This window comes from Martes martes (assembly GCF_963455335.1).
Source record: "Martes martes genome assembly, chromosome: 5".
NCBI lineage: Eukaryota > Metazoa > Chordata > Mammalia > Carnivora > Mustelidae > Martes > Martes martes.
Genome location: NC_137892.1, coordinates 58,765,298 through 58,784,883, shown reverse-complemented (window position 1 = coordinate 58,784,883; position 19,586 = coordinate 58,765,298). Strand labels below are relative to the sequence as shown.

At 40.7% G+C, this 19,586-nt stretch overlaps 1 protein-coding gene across 2 annotated transcripts in view; it reads left to right on the top strand.

Moving 5' to 3' along the window:
- Positions 1–16,458: 16,458 nt before the first annotated feature.
- The window catches only part of VCAN (versican), a gene marked incomplete at its 5' end in the record, with an annotated part of 97,951 nt that continues 94,823 nt past the window's right edge, over positions 16,459–19,586 (top strand). For both annotated transcript variants that reach the window (XM_080805047.1, XM_080805046.1), the window contains one exon: positions 16,459–16,528. In XM_080805047.1, coding sequence (XP_080661173.1) covers positions 16,459–16,528 — 70 coding nt within the window. The remainder of the gene's footprint in view (positions 16,529–19,586) is intronic.

The following is a 19,586-nucleotide window of genomic DNA, read 5'->3' as shown; positions in this document are numbered from 1 at the left end:
CATCTTGGTTCAGTGAGACAAATGCTTTGTAAAAAGTGACCTATATTTCTCGGGCTGTAGGAGGGGAAGAAAAGAGTTTGAGAAAGTGACTGAGGAGGGGAGTAAGGTTGATACCGTCTCGGTTCAATTCAGTTGAACTGCTTCATTTATGGCTTGAACTTTTTCTTCATAAAAATGATGGCATTTTTGATACTCTGCTCCAGACAGCTTTCCCAGGGGCGGGTGCAGATGTGCTGAGCCATTTGGCTGCCGTGTGGACCGACTCAGAGAACCTCTCTTCTCCCTAATGAAGTCATCTCCTCTGGGCAGCCCAGCCTTTCCCATCACTCCATGTTGGAACTTGGCTTTCCCTTGCATAGTTCCATCGTGATGTAGATGGTCTTCCAGTTAAGTTCTGGAAGAATCTGCCCAACCATGAACAGGACATTTACAGCAAAGAAGAAAAAAAAAGACTTTTATTGAAAGAAACATTTTACTGTAACATTCTGATTTGGGGGTTGGGGAGCAAAGTCTTGCTCTGGAAAAATCAACTTTTTCATGGCTTTCTGAAGATATTTGTCTGTGTTTAATTTCTCTGAGTAAATTATATATGCCAGGATAAAGAATAATGAGATTGTCACCCTCACTTTGCCTTTCGTAGAGTTTCCTTTATTTTTTAAGGAAGGCAACAAAGACCTCATATTATTTCTGCATTTCCTAGAAAACAAAGAGGATTTAAAGTGTTGGATAAAATATCTCTCCCTAACATGTAAAAAAGAAAAAGAAGAGAAAAGAAAAGAAAAAAAAAAAGAAGAAAAATCAGTGAAGCAATTTTAGAAGTTGGCTTCCTTTTTCTAGGCACTGTGGAATTAATTAAAGGTACATTTTTTTAATGACATGTTTTTTTCACCATCCACAGAAGATATTTGCTTCATTGTGCCTAGGATCAGTCAGATCAGGGACTTGAAATGCGAACCTGTTTTCTGAATGTGGGTGGGACTGGAACCTTAGGGCAGCAAAAGATGATACCACGTCTAAGAATACTTCACCTGATCACTAAAAAAGGAGAAGACTTGAAATGTGATCCTAAAGCTCAGAAGGAGGTTCAGATGAAGATAATGAAATTCCTGGACACCCACCTGCCAGCTACACCTTTCTTGTCCAGTCATTGGCTGACTGCCCCTGACTCCTGCCAAGTTCCTGAAGACAAGATCAAGTCAACGAAGCAAGGCACGCAGCTTCTGGCTTCTGGTTTCTTGTAGACACCAGCACTAGGAATGAAGATCTTGCTTTATTGATACCTGGGACGATGGAGTTTACATAAAGGGGGACACATAGAATGAGATTTTAATTACTGTTTGATTCAGACTTGAGTGTAATGGGCAAAGTTGTTTTGGTTATAGAAGATACAAAAATATATTTTCCCATTCAAAAACTTGTGCTAATTTTTCAAACATGGGAGAATCAGAAAATAATGCTCTGTCATTCACTTTGTCTTCATAAAGAGACAGACAGGGAGAGAGGGGGAGGGAGTGAGAGAGTAGGAGAAAGAGAGAGGGAGGGAGACACAGAGAGAGGGAGAAGCCCTCAAGGACAATTAGATAGAAATAATACGTAGGTAGAGTCTACTCTGAATGTACCTTCATTCTTTCCTTTTTATTCCCTATTAGAGGTAACTAGAGAGGAAAATCTGCTTTAGAGAAAGCAAGCTGATATTAGGAATGTCATTTCGTTTTAGTTATTGGACAACCTGCAGAAATGTTTAATTTTCTAAATAATGTTATAAGCCAAAGCAAAGAAAAGGCATGCGGTATAAAGTTGTTCAAAATTGTCCATGTTCTGACAAGAGAAGCCTTCCTGAGAAAGTGCCTTTGCCCTATAGAACTGCTCTGTCAAGAGTTGTCATGTACGTGGACATTATAAGGAACTATAAACATTAAAGGGCTAGAGAAACGCATTTGGCAAGATAAAGGAAACTATCTCAGGATGTAAGTAGTCTCTGACCCTTATTTTTCATCATGTTTCATCATGTAAAGTTGGCATTATCTGCAGGGACTATTAAATATTAACATTTCCTTAAAAATGGATATTAGTCTGCTATTAGTTGCTTTCTTCTGCCTTAGGTCTCCTTTACAGAAATGCTTTACTTAACTGTATTATGAAGGGAGAGCTGTGTAATGGAAAGATAATAAGCTTTTCAGATAGGCAGATGTACCACTTAGAAAGTGGCCACAGGAGAGACATTTAAACTCTTTGGAATTCAACTAGGTTTACTCAAATTTAAGAATGAGAAGAGTAATACATACTTTGAGGTATTTCAGAGAAAGGTCTATCCTAATGCCTGGAGTATAAATTTCAATAAGGATTTTTCTCCCTTTTTGAATGAAGTGATCTTGATTATAAAGTCACTATGAGGAGTTCTGGAAAGACCACTGGACCTGGAGTCAAGAGTTGTGTTCTGGTAACAGCTCTGCTATTAATTGTGTGACTTTAGGAAAAATCACTTTCTGAGCTTTAGTTTGCTCATCTGCTAAATATAAAGGTTGAAATCTTATTCTGTTCTATGACTCTGTTATTCTAAATATTTAATGAAATAGAACTTCAATATTAAGAATGGTGGTATAATAACAATAGTAAGAATAAACAAATCATTGTAAAACAAACAAAAAAATTGATTCCTAAATCCTGCAATTAATAATTATGTTACTCACTCTAGTGAGCTGATAAATAAATGCGTAAAAAGAAATGGAAAACACACATTTTGAGGACAGAAATTCTCCCAACAACACTTCTACCTGTTTACCACTTAAAATCTAGCATCATGAAAAATGCATACAACTTGCGAAAGAAACTTAGAAAAGAAACATTATAAATGTGCATGCACAGAAGTCTACGCTGCTACAAGTTTTAAAGTATGAATATAAGGCCAACTTGCTCGAAGAAATTCAGAGTGGAACTGGACTTTTTTCTTTAATCATCACTGTGTATTTGATAGAATTTTCTAAGTAGAGACTTCAGAGAGGAAAACCATGAGGATACTTTCATGTTTGTGTAGAAAGAAAAATTTGCTATCCACTCCAGTATCCCCCATGTTGAAACTGATGTGCACCTTGGACTTATTTTGTTCCCATTGTATAAAGTCATACTTGACTTCAAAGAAAAGGAAAATACAAAGTCCCTCTTTTCTAAGAGGCAGAAATCCTTTGTGTTAACTGGTTGACCCTTTGCTCTCTAAGGTCCTATAGGAAACCCTTTGTAACACAATGCAGGGGACTCTTCCTTGGGTTGATGTTGTTTACATAGTTGGTCAGCCTGGCTGAAAACAAAAATCACAAAAACTCAAGAAAGACTGTGGTCCCATTTCCTGACCACGAAGAAGAGGATTGGTACATCCAAGGAGTCTCTGTTACTCAGAAAAATTATTAAATATTCTACCATAAGGGGCACTTTGAAAAACTGAGGGAAAGAAAGAAGGAAGAAAGCAAAATCTAGACTTCTGTACGTTTGTGACAGAGTTAGAGAATCTGTTTAAATCCAACAGGGGATTTGCTTGGGGGAATTTCCTGTTCAAGCCTTTATTACCAGGGTCTTTGCAAATTGCGCTATGACGTTGGGCTCCCCTTTGGGCAGCTCCCGGGTAAGGCAGTTCTTACACTTTCTCTCAAGGTCTTAGAAGGATCTCCTTTTCTCAGTGTCTTTTTCAGGTTGGCAGGCGGCGCAAGCCTGACACTTCCCTCGGATGGGACAGGCAGGTTCTGTGGCCGCATAAACACGCTGTAACCAAGTTCTCTCCTGATTTTACAGAGTTTCATTCGCTCCCAAGAGCTGAGGGGGCTCAGTCGTCTAGGGTTGGCCTGCCCCACAAGAGCCTGGGGGCTCCTTTCCCGAATCCCAGAACTGGCAGCACTGGGGGCGGGGAAGTGGGGGTGGGGAGGGGTGGGAGGGCAGTGGTTTCCGTGCGCACAGCGCGATGTTACTTAGTGAGTCGCTGAATGGGGAGCGCTGCTGTCCCCAAGCCGATTGGTACTTCTTGTCAGGAAGAAACGCCGAGAGGTGGGAGTGCCTGAGGAGGGAGGCAGGCGGTCCCTACCGCAGGCGCGGGGAGCTGCCTTTCCGCCCCTCTGCCTGCTTTCCAAGCCTTGGCTTTTAGGAGTGGCTGAAGCTGCCGAGCGCTTCAGGAGCCTGTGAATGAACCCTCCTCCTCTTCCTCCTCCTCCTCCTCGCTGAGTCTCCTCCTCGGTGCTGACGGTACAGTGATATAATGATGATGGGTGTCACAACCCGCATTTGAACTTGCAGGCGAGCTGCCCCGAGCCTTTCTGGGGAAGAACTCCAGGCGGGCGGGAGCAACAGCCGCGAACACTAGGTGCTGTGGACAGGCGCTGGGACCGGGATCTGCAGCCAGCCCCGCATCCTCCTGCATCCTTCAGCACCGTCCCGCACCCTCCGTACCCTTCCCCAGGCCACCGAGCTTCCTATGTGACCCGCCCCGGCAACACCGAGCCCATTCGCGCAGCGCTGCGGTGATTTTCCCCCCAAACTGCAATAAGCCGCCTTTCAAGGTAATCACGTTTCTTTTGTTCCCCCTTTAAAAAAAAAAAAAAAAAAAAAGGAAAAAGAAAAAAAAACAACAACAACAAAAACGAGCGAGCTTAGAAAAACAAAGTACATTGTAATTGGTAGAAGGCTTTAATTAAGGCAAAGAGAACTAGCTGTAAGGCGAAGTTAAGAAAATATATGCACTTTAAAAATGCAGGTAACTTTCAGAAGGACGTTTGGGGAGAGGAATACCGAGGGACCGTGGTGCTGAAAAAGATCCAGACAAAAGAAGCCCGGAATGGGGTGGGGGTAGAAGGACTAACGGAATTGGGGGAAGGGAGGGAAGAGGATTGTAGAGAGCCCTTAGAAAAGTCTTGGGGTCTTGCGCTGGAGAGCTGGAGGGACCGCTGGCACCTTGAGCTTTTTTGTTAACCTGCTCGAGGCAAAAGTTTGAATGGGGACTCCCGAGACTTGTCCACTTGCAAGTCCCCGAAGCCGCCTTGGTGCCGGCCACCTGGCTCCCGGGACCCTGGTGTGTGGTCAGTGCCCGGCGCTCCTGGAATGCTGCTCCAGGGCAGCTCCTGACAGGACGATCCGGCGACACAGCAGCCCGGGACCTGGGCGGACGTGACCCCCTCTGTCCGCAAGCAGTCTGGAAAGAGGTACGGACGGGGCATGTGCGGGGTCCCTCGGCTGCGTCTCTTTGGAGACTTGGGGTCTGTCAAGGCCCTCCCTGGTGCCCCTGGGTTCTTTTGTCCTGCGCGCGGAGCACAGGGGCCGGCCGGGAAGGAGCAGGGGATGGGGGTGGGGTTGTTGGAGTGCCGCGGCGGTCTGGGAAGAGCCTGGGCGGGAAAAGCTTGCCCTGAACCATCAGCGATGTGCAAGAATTTTATCTCACCCAGAAGAGCGAAGTGGAGGCTCCCATTCTGGTCTCAACGAGCAAACCAGCGCTCAGAGCGCTCTCCAGACAAAGGTGGCGCGGGGACCCGAATCTGGGGCCTCTAGGACCAGCCTTTTCTCCCCGACTACAATCCCTTCTTTTCCTTCCATCTCCCCACTCCCTCCCAGCTCTTCGCTGTAGTTGAGCAACTTTACTGGCTAGTCCCTCAGCCGGGGAGAGCGTGTGTCGGGAGCGCTGGGGGACGCCCTAGGCTGGAGCCTCCCACCACCCTACAGAAATGTGGGCGCCGCGGGGCGACATCCCCAGTGCATGCGGATTTGGGGGCCACAGGGTTGTCCCGGCATGCTGTCTGTGTCACTGGGCGTGGAGCGGTCTGTGTGTTAGGCTTCGCAGAGCGGGTTAGAAATACAGTGTCATAGCTTAAACTATTTGCTTTCCGATCCAGCTGCGCCCCAGCAAGTCCTGCTTGTCCCGGGGAGATGCTGCGGGAGGGGGGAGAAATCTACGCAACGTCTGGAGATCTGTCCCACCGTGCGCACACCCACAGACTGAAAGACAGTCTCGCTGTGTCCCGTTTCTCATCTTTGTGTCTCCCTTTTCTGTCTCCATCTTCCGTGCCTCCCTTCCCCTCTCCCAGCCTCTTCTCAGTCTCTCTCTCTCCTGCGTCCCCTCCCCCCACGGCTGACAAATGAATGGCTAGTGTGAAATCCCTGCCTCCCGGGTCCGCGGAGGCAGGCTAGGAGGGAGGAGCGAGAGAGGCAGTGAGCTCCCTCGGATCTGCCCCCAGTAGGCGTGCTTAGAGCTTGCAGAACCCAGATGTCTAGGAATAGGGTGTTTTGTGGCGGGTGTGGGCGCCCCCTGATGGAGAAGTGCAGCACAGGTGGAGAAAACCGAGCCCCACCCCCGCCACCCCCAAAACGAAGAGAGCCACCTTACAGCTATATATTCAAGGGTGAAGAACCTTTAGTCGTTAGTTTTCTATGTCAGACTCTGCGACGTAAATCTAGGGATTTGGAGGACCCTGAAAGGAGACCTTGTCTTTGCAAAGTGCAGAAGCGCCTGCTCGCGAGTCCTCGGGGGTGTGCTCGGAGCTCTGGGCTTGGTCGAGGAACGCACATGGCCAGGGGCGGATCCAAGTTTTGGAAGGCTTGATGTTCTATCTTAGGCATCACTTTAAGAAATATAATACAGAATGCTTTACTTTTAGAAACTTTACTAAGGCCCTGGACCACTTGAACCCAATACTAGGGTCCGCCCAGGATATGGCGAAAGAAAGGCCCCTAATCCAAAGTTTAAAGTTAATCAATTTCAAGACACACATCAAATATGGAAATTTAGGGGAAGGAGTGCGCCGGGAGGGAAAAAAAGAGAAGGGAAGGGTAAAGAAAGGTATAGGGGAGGAAGTCGGAGTTAGGAAGGAGCGGAGATGGGGCTGATGGACGCCGACAGCCAGGAGAGGACTGGTAGGGTACGTTTTGAAGTCTGAGGCTGAATTTCGAGTCTTGTTTTAAGATATATTTTAATAAGTGACAACAAACGCGACTAAAGCGGCGTGGTAGGATGGAAGGGTAGGGGAGAAACTAGCCCTTTAAAGCCGCTCGGTCTTCGGGCCGACCCCCACTCGCTCAGCAGGCGCGGAGATAGGAACCGCGCCGGGCGCTCCTGGCTGCGCCGGAGTTCTCCAGCCGCCGCCACGTGGGCTGGGGCTTTAGTTCCCGGCCCTAGACGGGTGTGACTTGGGCGCTGAGACAACCGCTCCGCCGAACCGGCAGTCCGCCCAGTCAGAATCTGGCGCGGCGCCTCGGGTCCCCGCCCAGAGGCCAGTGGGGGCGGGGCCTTGCGCTTTCGGCGGGGGCGGGGCGAGGAGAGGCTGGGCGGGGCTCACTGGCGGAAGCTCTGCGGTCGCGCCCTCTGCGCTCAGGCTGAGGGCTGCTGCGGGAGGCTCCCGGACTTCTGTCCAAAAGGTGCTAAACACGCTTACTAAGAATTTGAAAAGAAAAAAAAATTTTTTCTTGCTTCTTGGGAGTGGTAGGAGGAGTTTTTGCCCCGCATCAGGGAGGAAGTAAAGATTGACTCCAAGGAAAGTTTTTTTGACGGAAAAATGAGACGAGTTTTTTCTGTGCTTCATACATTGACTTTGCAAATACGTTCAAGTAAGTTTAAGGTCTGTTTTTAGTCAATTACAGGATAATCACGTCCACACTGTCGTAAAGAGTGCGTCTAGAACGGCAAACGATTGCCATTTGACAGGGCTGATGTAATTCCAATGAGCACAAACATTAAGGGGCTGCGGGTGCATCAGGACCCTTACCACGGGTCTGACCCACAGTGACAGCTCAGTACACATTTATAAAATGACGGAGCTAGTGACTTGGGGGATCGTGGCACAGTCTATACGCTGTCTCTTAGAGCGGCATTTTAAACCCTCCTGCTTCTTCGCTTTACTTCAGAGAACTGGGTTTTAAGGATCTCTGAGATCTCAAATTCTGATTATCTAGCTGATAGGCTTTCCCTTTCTTTTTGACTCTTTCTAAAAGCTATGACCTTAATTATTTTAAGTACTGCTTGTCCACTATGCGAAACATATCATGAAAATATTCATGTGAAGTCCTGAAATAGGATGTTGTGAGTCTAATGTAAAAATGGTAAGGCATCAATGGAAGAAAAAACTAGTTTTCTAAGATGAAATCTGTTTCCAGTCCTGAGAATATGTAACTTGGATATAAGAGCATATCAGGCAGAAGGTCTCAGGAACTGACTTCTAGTGTGATCTCTCAGTAAAGGAAAGGAAGATTTCACAATTGTATATGTCTGTCCAAACTAATACAGCAAAGAGTTCCAGTGGATTCCAAAGTGATTGAGCAATTACTCCCTCCAGCAGGAAGTCCACAGTCCTTAATCTCATGGGTGGTGGGAAAAGGAATAAGAATATGACCAGCTAAGGATTTATGTCAGAATTCAAACTTTTATTTTGTTTTCCTAATAGATAAATTAAAAATTACTCCTAAATTGTTTCTTTAAAAGTGAAGTTTGAAAAGAATCCCCCTAGAGCTATATGTTTACAAGTCTAGGTTTCCTCTAATTTTTCTCTGTGCTTGCAAACTGGAGAATGTCTCTGATATTCTAAGATACCTGTGTTGGCATGCTTGTAAATTCTGTTTGCAAAAGACCTAAAAAGCTAACTTAAGGCTGAATATGATTAATGTTAAAAATGTAGTCTTTGTTCTTTCTTTCCTCACCTTATTATTATGCATAAGTACTTTGTGGTTGATGAATGTTCACTAATTGAGCATCAGAGTCTTGGAGAGCATAAAGATCGATGAAAGCTGTCTTCCAATAGTCATACAACCAAGCTTTTCTTTCCTACTGCAGTAGGACTGACCCAACTTCTCAAGATACATGGGTTCTCTTGAGACGACTCAGTGACTATACTGTAGTAGGCGATTATTCACCACCCACCCAGAGAAACCAGTTAGGACTTACAAACACTCATTGTTGAGGGTGAGTTGCTCTAGTCTGAGAAAACACGCTGATTGTTGTGTAGGCCTGTACTTTACCAGAAAACACTGGTTTTCTGGTACTCCCTCTGATTGGGAATCAGAACAAGAGGAAGTGGATGGGCGCCCAGGTGGCACAGTTTGTTGACGGGCTGCCTTCGGCCCAGGTCATGATCTTAGGGTCCTGGGATCAAGCCCAACATCGGGCTCTCCGCTAAGTGGGGAGTCTGCTTCTCTCCCTTCCCCTGCTCTTTCTCTCTCTCAAATAAAAACATAAAATCTTTTAAAAAGAATAAAAAGGAACAGGAGAAAGTAGAGATAAATGTCTTTTTGTTTGTTTGTCAGAGAGAGAGAGGGTGCACACACACAGGGGGAGTAGCAGGCTAAGGGAGAAGGAGAAGCAGACTCCCTGCTAAGCAAGGAGCTGAATGCGGGACTCCATCCCAGAACCCTGGGATCATGACGTGAGCCAAAAGCAGACACTTAACCAACTGAGCCACCCAGGTGGCTCTAAAGATAAACATCTTGGTCAAGCTCTGCTTCAATTAGTGAGTTTTTGCCTATATCCTCTGGTAGCCTAGATTTAGTAAATTACACCCACTCCCCCACACACCCAATTCATAAATATATATTTATGTGTTTATATTTTATTTATATGTATTCTCCAGTGTTTGGGTTTTTGTTTGGTTGGTTTGTTTTTTTTACTCTGCTAGGTTCTTATCATTGAATGTACCAGGGTGGTTGTAGTTCAGTGGTCAGTGCAAAGTAACTTTGTTGAATGTGTTTGTCTATTATGTTTCCTGCAACTCCTCCTGATAGATCTATGAAATATAAAAGTGTTTGAATGCACATCTGTGTTTAAATTTACCTCATTTCTTTATCTATATGTTTCCTACCTCATTCTTTTAAGAATTCTGAGAAGTGTTTATGTCTATAAAAATGAGATTACATAGCTTATAATAAACACATATATAATGTAACAATATTTTTTTATTATTTAATTACTGAATTGCTATTACCTGTGGTGTGGCGGAAGGCACACTAGACTTGGAATCAAAAAGCTTGATGTCAGAATCTATTAAATGCATATACAGTTATACACATCAAAAGAGTGAATACTTGTGGGAAAGCTTTGGCAAATGGAAAACTATACAAATAAGTAGTGTTAATATTGTATCCATGGGACTCATATTGATCTAATTCTATAATCTCAATAAAAACACTTACCTAAATCACATCTTTCCTACTGAATCTATAAAGTGAGTTAGATAGGAGCATTTGGCTTTAAGAATTTTCTAGTTTCACTGAACAGGAGATAGAGTCCAGAAATGTACTAAAATAGACATGGAAATACAGTGGAAAAGAAGGATTATTCAACAAATGATTTGGGAACAACTGATTGGTCCACTCAGAATAATAGTCAATCTCTACTTCATTTCTTATCCTCATATAAAGTTAAGATGACCAAATATGAGATGTAAAGAATGATATTAAAAAAAATAACTGGAGGGGGGCGCCTGGGTGGCTCAGTCGGTTAAGCTTCCTACTCTTGGTTTTGGCTCAGGTCCTGATCTGAGAGTCATGAGATCCAGCTCCATGTGGGGCTCCATCCTGGGTGTGGAGCCTGCTTGAGAGTCTCTCTCTCTCTCCCTCTCCCTCTGCCCCACCTCCCCCCAGCTTATACATGTTCTCTCTCTCTAAAAACTGAAATAAAATTTAAAAATAAAAAACTAGAAGAAATGACAGGGCTTTTAAAATAATAAAATAGAAGTAAAGAAACCTTTTCTAAGCAAAAGATAAAATCCAGAAGTCATCCTAGAAAAGACTGATAAATATGAGTAAGTAACAATTAAATTATTTACACAAAAACAAGTAACACATTTGGAAAATACCTGCAACATATGAGAGACAAAGAGCTAATAACTCTTTTGATATAACAAGAACTTTTACAGATAAGTAAAAGACCACAACCCATCCAAAAAAAAAAAAAAAATCAAATGTGAAATACAGGCAGTTGGCAGAAGAACAAATGTATTTTTAATCATATGAGAAATTGCTTAGTCTCATTCATAATTAAAGAAATAGTAATTTAAAAAAAGAAATAGTAATTAAAAAACAATGATATACTGCACTATTTTTTCATTCATCATAGCACTAAAGATAAATAAGTTTGATGAAATTTATGTCAGCCAGGTTGTGGAGAAAGTGGATCTCTTACATACTACTGTGGCAATAAAATAGGGTTATCTTCTTTTTTTTTCTTTTTTTAAAAGATTTTATTTATTTATTTGACAGAGAGAGAGATCACAAGTAGGCAGAGAGGCAGGCAGAGAGAGAGAGGTGGGAGAAGCAGGCTCCCCACTGAGCAGAGAGCCCGATGCAGGGCCGATTATAGGACCCTGAGACCATGACCTGAGCAGAAGGCAGAGGCTTAACCCACTGAGCCACCCAAGTGCACCAGAGTCATCTTCTTTACAAAATAATTTGGTAAGAGCTACTAGAAAATTTAAAAAATGCATATACTCGCTGACTCAGCAGTTCTCTTCTAGACATTGTCATATAGATATTGGTACAAGTGTCACCCAAGACAAATGGACAGAGATGATTTCTAATAGCAAAAATGTGAAACCAGCTTAAAGGGTTATCTTAGGAACTAGTGAAATAAAAGATGCTGCATTCATCTAATAGAAAACTATACAGCTGTTAAAAACAACCCAGAAAAACTATATTTCTAAGTTACTATATTTACTGTATTTCTAAGTTCTATATTTCTATATTTCTAAGTTACAGTGTTTATAACATGCATCTTGCATAACATATATTACAAACTGTTTATAATATGCATCTTATTATCTAAAAAAATGAGCATATTTTACTGAGTGTCCTGAGCAAAGAACAAAACACCAAAGTCTGCTCTCTCAGAGCTTATACTATGGTGGGTAAAGAAAGGCAATTCATAATTTTATATATACATATGTGTGTGTATATATATACATATATACACACACATATGTATATATACACACATATGTATATACATATATACACACACATATATATGTATATATGTACATATATATACACACACACACACATATATATATAAAATTATATGTGCTACGATGAAAATAGAGCATGGCAAAGGGAATAGAGAATGCCGTTTTCAGGAATCCAGTCACAGGTTAGTGATAAATTCACATGGCGCAATTACTTTTGTGAAGTAAATTTATAGGATTTCCTGCTTAAACCACAATATTTCTCTCTGCGTTGCAGTGATTCTTCCTGTGAGAATGCACCCAGGAGCAATATGGTAGGCACCTTATATCCACCTTGTGAATGAGGTGATTGAGGTGTCTTAGACAATTGGTTGTCTAGAGTAACTAATTTGAAGACTAGAAGACAAAATTGCTATGTTTGTGTCCTTAAGTCACCCTTAGCTCAGAGGATCCTCCCTGAGATTGAGGGGAGAATATTAGATATCTGTTTACTAGAATCTTGACTCTCTTTCTTCAAGGCAGCCCATCCTTGGCATGACCCTTACCCTTTTTGCAGATATTCCTCATGTACGGGAGTCCTCTTAACCTTGTCTCTTCTGTCTCCCAGGCAATTAAATAGCTTCAGTCGGCTGTGCCTTGATTGTTCCATGACTTTCTCCTCTTCTCACTGACTTCACTAGAGTGCCTGCTAAATATAGGCACTGGCTTTCATATCTCCCAGGTCTGTCTATGCAGACAGACTTGTTATCACTAGCAGATTATGCTTACAAGACCAACACGGAAGAGGGAAGAATAGAAGCGGGGCTTAGAGTGGTGCTGAAAAAAAGAAAGAGGTTTTAGAAGGTTTCTTATTTAGTAAGATCAAGTGCAGAAGGTAAATAAGAGTGCCTTAACAACCATGAACATGAACACAGCCTTAAGAAAATTGGAGAAATGGGATGAATACCCATAGACTCCAAGGAAGAGGCCACAGAAATGTAGTTCTAAGGCAATTAAGATGAGAAAAAGCACTCTGACATATTTATGAAAGAGATAAATGACCATTCTTTAAATCAGGTGCCTGGAGGGAACAGGCATGGAGTAGAAATGGATGAGAAGCTGAGTGGGGCCAATGATGACTTTGAGTGCACAGAGCCAGGGTGAGAGAGCTTGCTCCTTGCCTAGTGCTGATGACTGGCCAGCAAGAATATGGACCTAGAGTTGTTTAATCTCATTTTTCGAAAGAGATATGAGACTTACTGTGAAAATTCCAATTTTTGGATGTTGGGTATTTATTAAAATATATTTATGTATCTATATTTAAGACATAACTTATCTCTCCCTTGTATTTTTAACGTACCAGCTTCCTTCCCTAGCCTTGTCTTGGGGCAATCTTAAGGCAAGTGACGCGTGTACTTGTTATATAGATGAAAGAACATTTTCCTTTCTCCTTTAAAAAAAAAAAAAAGACACTTTTATAAGGATGAAGCCTGACACAGAAAGTTAAACTTTGAGTACTGGCCCTGGAGAGGAAATCTGGTTGCAGAAGATCCATTCCTGGGTCAAGGTCACACCTTCTCTGATTCTGTTATGCGATCTAACACCAATGTCCAAATGTTGACAAACATCAGATATTATCATGACATGATGAATAGTCAACTGGACTAGTGTAAATGGATTTCACATTCAATTAGCCTACTTGCTCATATTCATAAGAGATTGTTGGCACTTTGCTTCAAGGCATGTTTCGGAATAGGAAGTGGAGGCAATGGTTCTGCATTTGGTCTATAAACCTTCCTCAAGGGTCTACTCTGAAGCTGACTCTGTGGAAATATTAGGGGAATATTACAGGAATTAATAAATTTAATGTGATACTAGCTCTGTTCTCCAAAGCCTACTGTTCTACAGAGAAGATAAAACATGTTTACAAGCAATGCACATAGCAATAAGTTATAGGGCAATATATTGTAAGTATAAACTTATCCCCTGCTTTTATAGTGGCAACCCACGTTATAATTTTTAAATCCAACAAGTTCAAATACTTTTCTTTTTGCTACTAGTGATATGAAAGCAGGAAGAGAACATCTGTAGAAAATCTGAATTAGTAATTTTAGTAAGAAATATTGAGTACTGAATACACTGTGTATCCCGGAGCTATATTTCATATGCATTATTTTATCCTCACATTCACTCCAACAGTTAAGTACTACTTTTCACAATTAGAAAGCTACTGAAAATGAGAGAGTTAGTAATTTACCTACAAACTGCAGAGTATAAGTAGAGGCTTCAGAACTTTAATTCAGGTGGAGACTTATATGCTTATAAAATAAAAGTTTCATGAAAAAAAGAAAAAAAATTGAGGACAGTTTTTTCTCTAATGACAATAGGAAATTATTATTTATAAGTATATTTATAAAAAGACTTCTTAGATTCAGTTAGTATTCATGAAATGCATTTTCTTTAATAGATTTTTTAATGGTACAACCTGAAATTTCACTTTGGCAACTTTAAACTATAGAATATGTTGAATTGATGTCTTCTTTTTTTTTTTTTTCCCCTAAAATACTGCAGTATACTTCCTACTTGCTGTGGTAGCTTATAAGAAGTACAGACATATAGAAACCAAATTTTCCAGTTAGTGTTTAATAGTGTCTGCTACATATCCCAGTAAGTGTATGATGAATAATAAACTTAATTATTAAGGTTAATTATCTGTATTAAGGATTATCAACTATATGCTTTTCATTGTGAGTTTTCAAATGGCTTATAGATGGAAAACAGATATGCAATTTATTAGCTTTAAAAGATGTTCTTTAGGATTTTGTTGTAGAGAGTTTCTAATGCTTATTTCAAGATAAAGACAATCAAATAAAGAAGAATATCAAGGAAAAAGGACTAGCTGTTATAATTATGAAATTGAACTTGAATCCAAATTGGGACTGGATTCTTATAGCATTTACTTATTTTCAATCTAGATTTCCTAAATCATACAGAATTTATATACTCTCTAAGGACGATATTAGGAAGTTACTTAGGACACCATTTCAAATGTGTCAGTTGCAATGCCTTCAGCTACAAGTAACAAAAATCCCTGATTTTATTGGCTTTAAATAATAAAGGAGTTTATTATTTCATATAAAAAGAAAGTCCAAAGGTACAGTCTACTCTAGGCCTAATGCTTGAGGGCTTAAGCCCTAGCTCTCCTGATTCTTTCTCAGCTTCATCCCCAGAAGCTATCTTACACACTCATGGATACAAGATGGCTACAACATTAGGAGAAAAAATAGCCTATTGTTTCCGTATTCAATGAAGAAAAGCGACCATCTCTTCCTTTCTATCTGTTCTTAAGATGAATGTACCTTTCCCAGGAGCATCCCCTCTGTCCCTCACACCTGAGATCCCCTCACATCTCATTAGTTAAGACTGCTTCATCTACTCATTCCAAAACCAGTCGTTGGAGAAAGGAATGGGAGCAGTGTGACTGACTTAGGACAATCAAGATCATCCCCTTGGGCTGGGTTTGACTCGGGCTTCTCTAAGTAGTATGGCTGTGAAATACAGGAAAATGGAATGGGAGTTTGTTAGAAAGGAGAAAGAAGAATGGCTTCTGGGTAGCCAACCAGCAATGCTTGTTACAGAAGAGTTCTAAATGTAGCTGAGAAGGGAAAAACCATGGGGATCAAATAATCTATAGTTCTTTGAGATTGGCTCTTTGTTTTCCAGATGGTCCCCAACACGGGTACTTATCCACCTCATAATTAAAGCTTCATAGAAATTCGAGGTGGAAGGGACCATCCTGAGACCCAGGCTATTAAATGTCTCCCCCAAAGTCACACAATAAATTAACGACAAAGCCAGGGCAGGGTTTCTTGACTCTCAGAACAGTGTTTTCTTTCTTTTTTCACCCCTAGAACTATTGGAACTGCTTTAAAACTCATGGCAAGCACTGGTCTTTTTGTAATTAACAGCTCCTTATAATACATTTGTTTTGTTTGTTCGGCCTCCAAGAAACTAAATTGAGTCTGTGCTTTAAAAAGCCTGCTGAAGTCCTTATTCCCTGTTTTGATACCATGTGCAGGAGCCACCACCACGTTCCTTCCCACCTTACATTTGATACGAATCCCTTTCTTTCAGCCTCTCTGCCTATTGCTTCTCCATCTTTTTCTGCCCCATCTGTGACCAGCTTCCTGTTTCTAAATAGACATTGTGGTCACCCCTCCCACTTTGTGCCAGTTCCTAGCCACTAAGTTACTTGGGCTGTGGTCTCAATTGTTCTCTCTACAGCCTACCCAGTTGTGGCTGTCCCACACATGCATATTGTTATAAGTTCCCAAAGTGGGTTCTGGGGTTATTTTGGTAACAACTGCATTGGGTGAGAGTCAAACTAATAATTAAAGTGTTCGGATGACTTTTCCTATTACAAGTTCTCTCTTGTTTTTATAATCTAAGAGGAGCTGCTTCTTGTACTCTTATTACATACACTGCGCAAATAGCATGTGATTTATGGCCCACCACAAACCTGAATGCTTATGATTTCCTTTGTGTCTTTCTTTATTTCTAGGACAAGATGTTGATAAATATAAAGAGCATCTTATGGATATGTTCTACCTTAATAGCAACCCATGCACTACATAAAGGTGAGTGTGATAACAATTTATTTGGTGCTTAGTGAAATAAAAATATAAATACTAAGGCATTGAATGGCAATATGGGGCCACTAGAATAAAGAATTAATTTTTTATCTATTTAGTGATTTATGGTGCTAAACACTCTCAGCTGAAATATTCATTTTTTATCTAATAAATGGTTTTAAACAAATCAGTCAAAATGAAATAATGAATAGAATGCTAAAGAAGCAAATGGGTTTTCAGTAAATTCCCAGATTACTTTTAAACTGCAAAAAGGTTCATATATGGCATTGGACATATTTTTAAAATCTGTCTTCTTCAATATACTCTAGACTTTCCTATAAAGAAAAGAAAGCCTATCAAATCCTCAGGAGGCCAGAGTTTGAGAAGTCAAAAAGACAAAAAAACCCACAAAGAACAGGCTGACAACCAAGTTTTTACCCACACCTGTATTTCTCTTCTCTTCTCCTCTCTTCTCTTCTCTTCTCTTTTCTCTTCTCTCTCTCCTTTTTGAAGTAACTGGGTAAGTGCACATGCACTGTTTTTCTCAGCTTTAAATTATATATCTACTTAATGAAGGTTCTATAATTCCAAATTTCTGGACCGTAGTCCATGAGAAAAGATACTGCCCTGAGTTTCAGTGATCTGCTCCTCTCCAGACTCAGCTTCGGGTTCCTTCTCATACTTACTCTATGCTTCGGACTCTCTGAACTAATTTGCAATTCCATGCATAGACTTTCATACTCCCTGGTTGTTGTTTTCTCCCCCGCCCCTTTGTTCCCCTTTGTTTGTTTGCTTTAATTAACATATAATGTATTATTAGCCCCAGGGGTACAGGTCTGTGAATCATCAGGCTTACACACTTAACAGCACTCACCATAGACTCCCTGGTTTTTGACATGTAATTCCTTCTGCTTGGCAGACCCTTCTCTTGTTCTCTACAGTTCCTCTTCAGTTCATTCTTCAAGACTCAAAACTTAAGTATCATTTTATCTATCTATCCATCTGTTCATTCATCAATGCATTCTCCTACCCATTCCTATATCTACTTGCTAACAATTGTTTGATTACCTTCTATGTGCCAGCTTACATTATGGGTATCTGGGGATATACCAGTGGACAAGACATACATTGTCCTGGATTTCATTAAACTCAGTCTCCTAGTTATACGATGCAGGCAATAAAGAAGGAAACTAACAATCCAGGTACTTTCAGATTGATGAAAATAAAGCTGAGTGATATGATAAAGAATGGCCTGGGTTGGGGGAAGGTGAGAAGACCTCTTTGAGAAAGTAACATTTAAACCGAGATATGAATGACCAAGATGGCTGTCAGAGTTTGGGCTCCACCAACCTATGAACAGCCCAGGCACTGTCTTCTTCAGTGTTTTCAGGAAGTAAAGGTGAAGGTCACAGGCAGGGAAGAATAATAGCATCCAGTGACAAGGGAGAACACAGAAAGGAAATATGGAAAATGGAGTTGGTTTAGTTGGGTAAAAACAGAAGAGGAATAACAGAGAAAAGAGTGGGAGAACTTTGAGGGACACTTAAAATAGTTTAGATCTTCTGCTTAAAACAAAGCAAGAATTCACACAAACAATGGGGAAAATCCTAAAACACTTGTGATATAGCTCCTTGATAGAATTTTAAAATAATAATAATAACAATAACAACAACAACTAGCAGTATTGAATGATTTCTACATGTCAGGCCTTCTTCTGAGTTTTTTACATAGTTAATTTATTGAATCTTAACTTTCCAATAAGACAGATGCTTCTCTTTTCCCCATTTGGCAGATGAGGAAACTGTACTATCAAAAGGTTTAGAGGCATAACTAATATAGAAGTTTATACAGCAGTTTAGTTATGAAGCCTGGAGTTGAACCTGGGCAGTCAGGCTCCATAGTCCATGCTCTTAACCACTGTATTATACTTTATGCCAAGAATCAAGTTCTTTGCACATCTGTGATCATAATTAAGAGATGTAATTAGTTAGGGGCTGATTTCAGAAATTAATTTTTTCATATGTCAGGTAAGAGTTGAAAACATATCCACATAAAACAGATTTGCCAAGGTCATAGTGGGATACACTGCAGTAACTTGTTATGAGTCAACACAAGTATTGTCATCTTAAGCTTTTCTCTGTTTATTCCTAGACACTCAAAAGATCAATAACTAACATTAATATTTACATTGTCCCCTGGTTAATGGCTTTATTTTAATGTAAAAATAGCTCTGAGCTTTGACAATATCTATTATACTGATTATCTAGTGTTGACCTGGTTGTTTGGATATTCCTCTAATATTAGTAAATGAGACATGCACAGTTATGAGTAAATGAATGAACAAGAGAGTGATATTTATCACCCGAGAGAATAATAAATTCCCATATTCTCAATCTGACATTTATTTGGCCAAGGTGTGTGTGTGTGTGTGTGTGTGTGTGTGTGTTTGGTCAAATTGTGTAGATGGAATTTACGTCATTCTTTTCCACAGAATTTACTGACAGAGAAAGAAGGGTAAATGATCATTCATTATTCAGAGATTTCTCCCTCACTATACTCATTTGGACCACAAACCATCTGTTGGGAACAGTGAACTTTTTGTTAACATTCATTTTTATTACTTGCATTGTTCATAATTTCAGACAACTTCTTGCAGGTAACATTTTTTAAAAATATGCATGGTCTATAAACATTATCTTCTGAACTATTAAATTTCTTCCTTAAAATATTTAGATTCAGTGAACTTAGTTCTTGCGACCCAGTGCATTAAGACTAAAGATTTTATACACAAAAGACTTGACCACACAGCTTCTTGTTAATCCTGTTGTTAAGACTGGATTCTACATGAATATATATTTGTACCCAACTGAAGCTTTTAATTTTCTTATATCTATAAACATCTAGAACAATAAATAACCCTTGGGAAATTTGCCTTTTGACATCATTTTGTTCTGATATATTTTTTCATAATAGTACAGTTATTGAGCAATGCTCTCAGAAACCACACAACTGAATAGATTTGACTGACTTTCATTTCTGCCTCTACACATCTAAAATTGTGAGA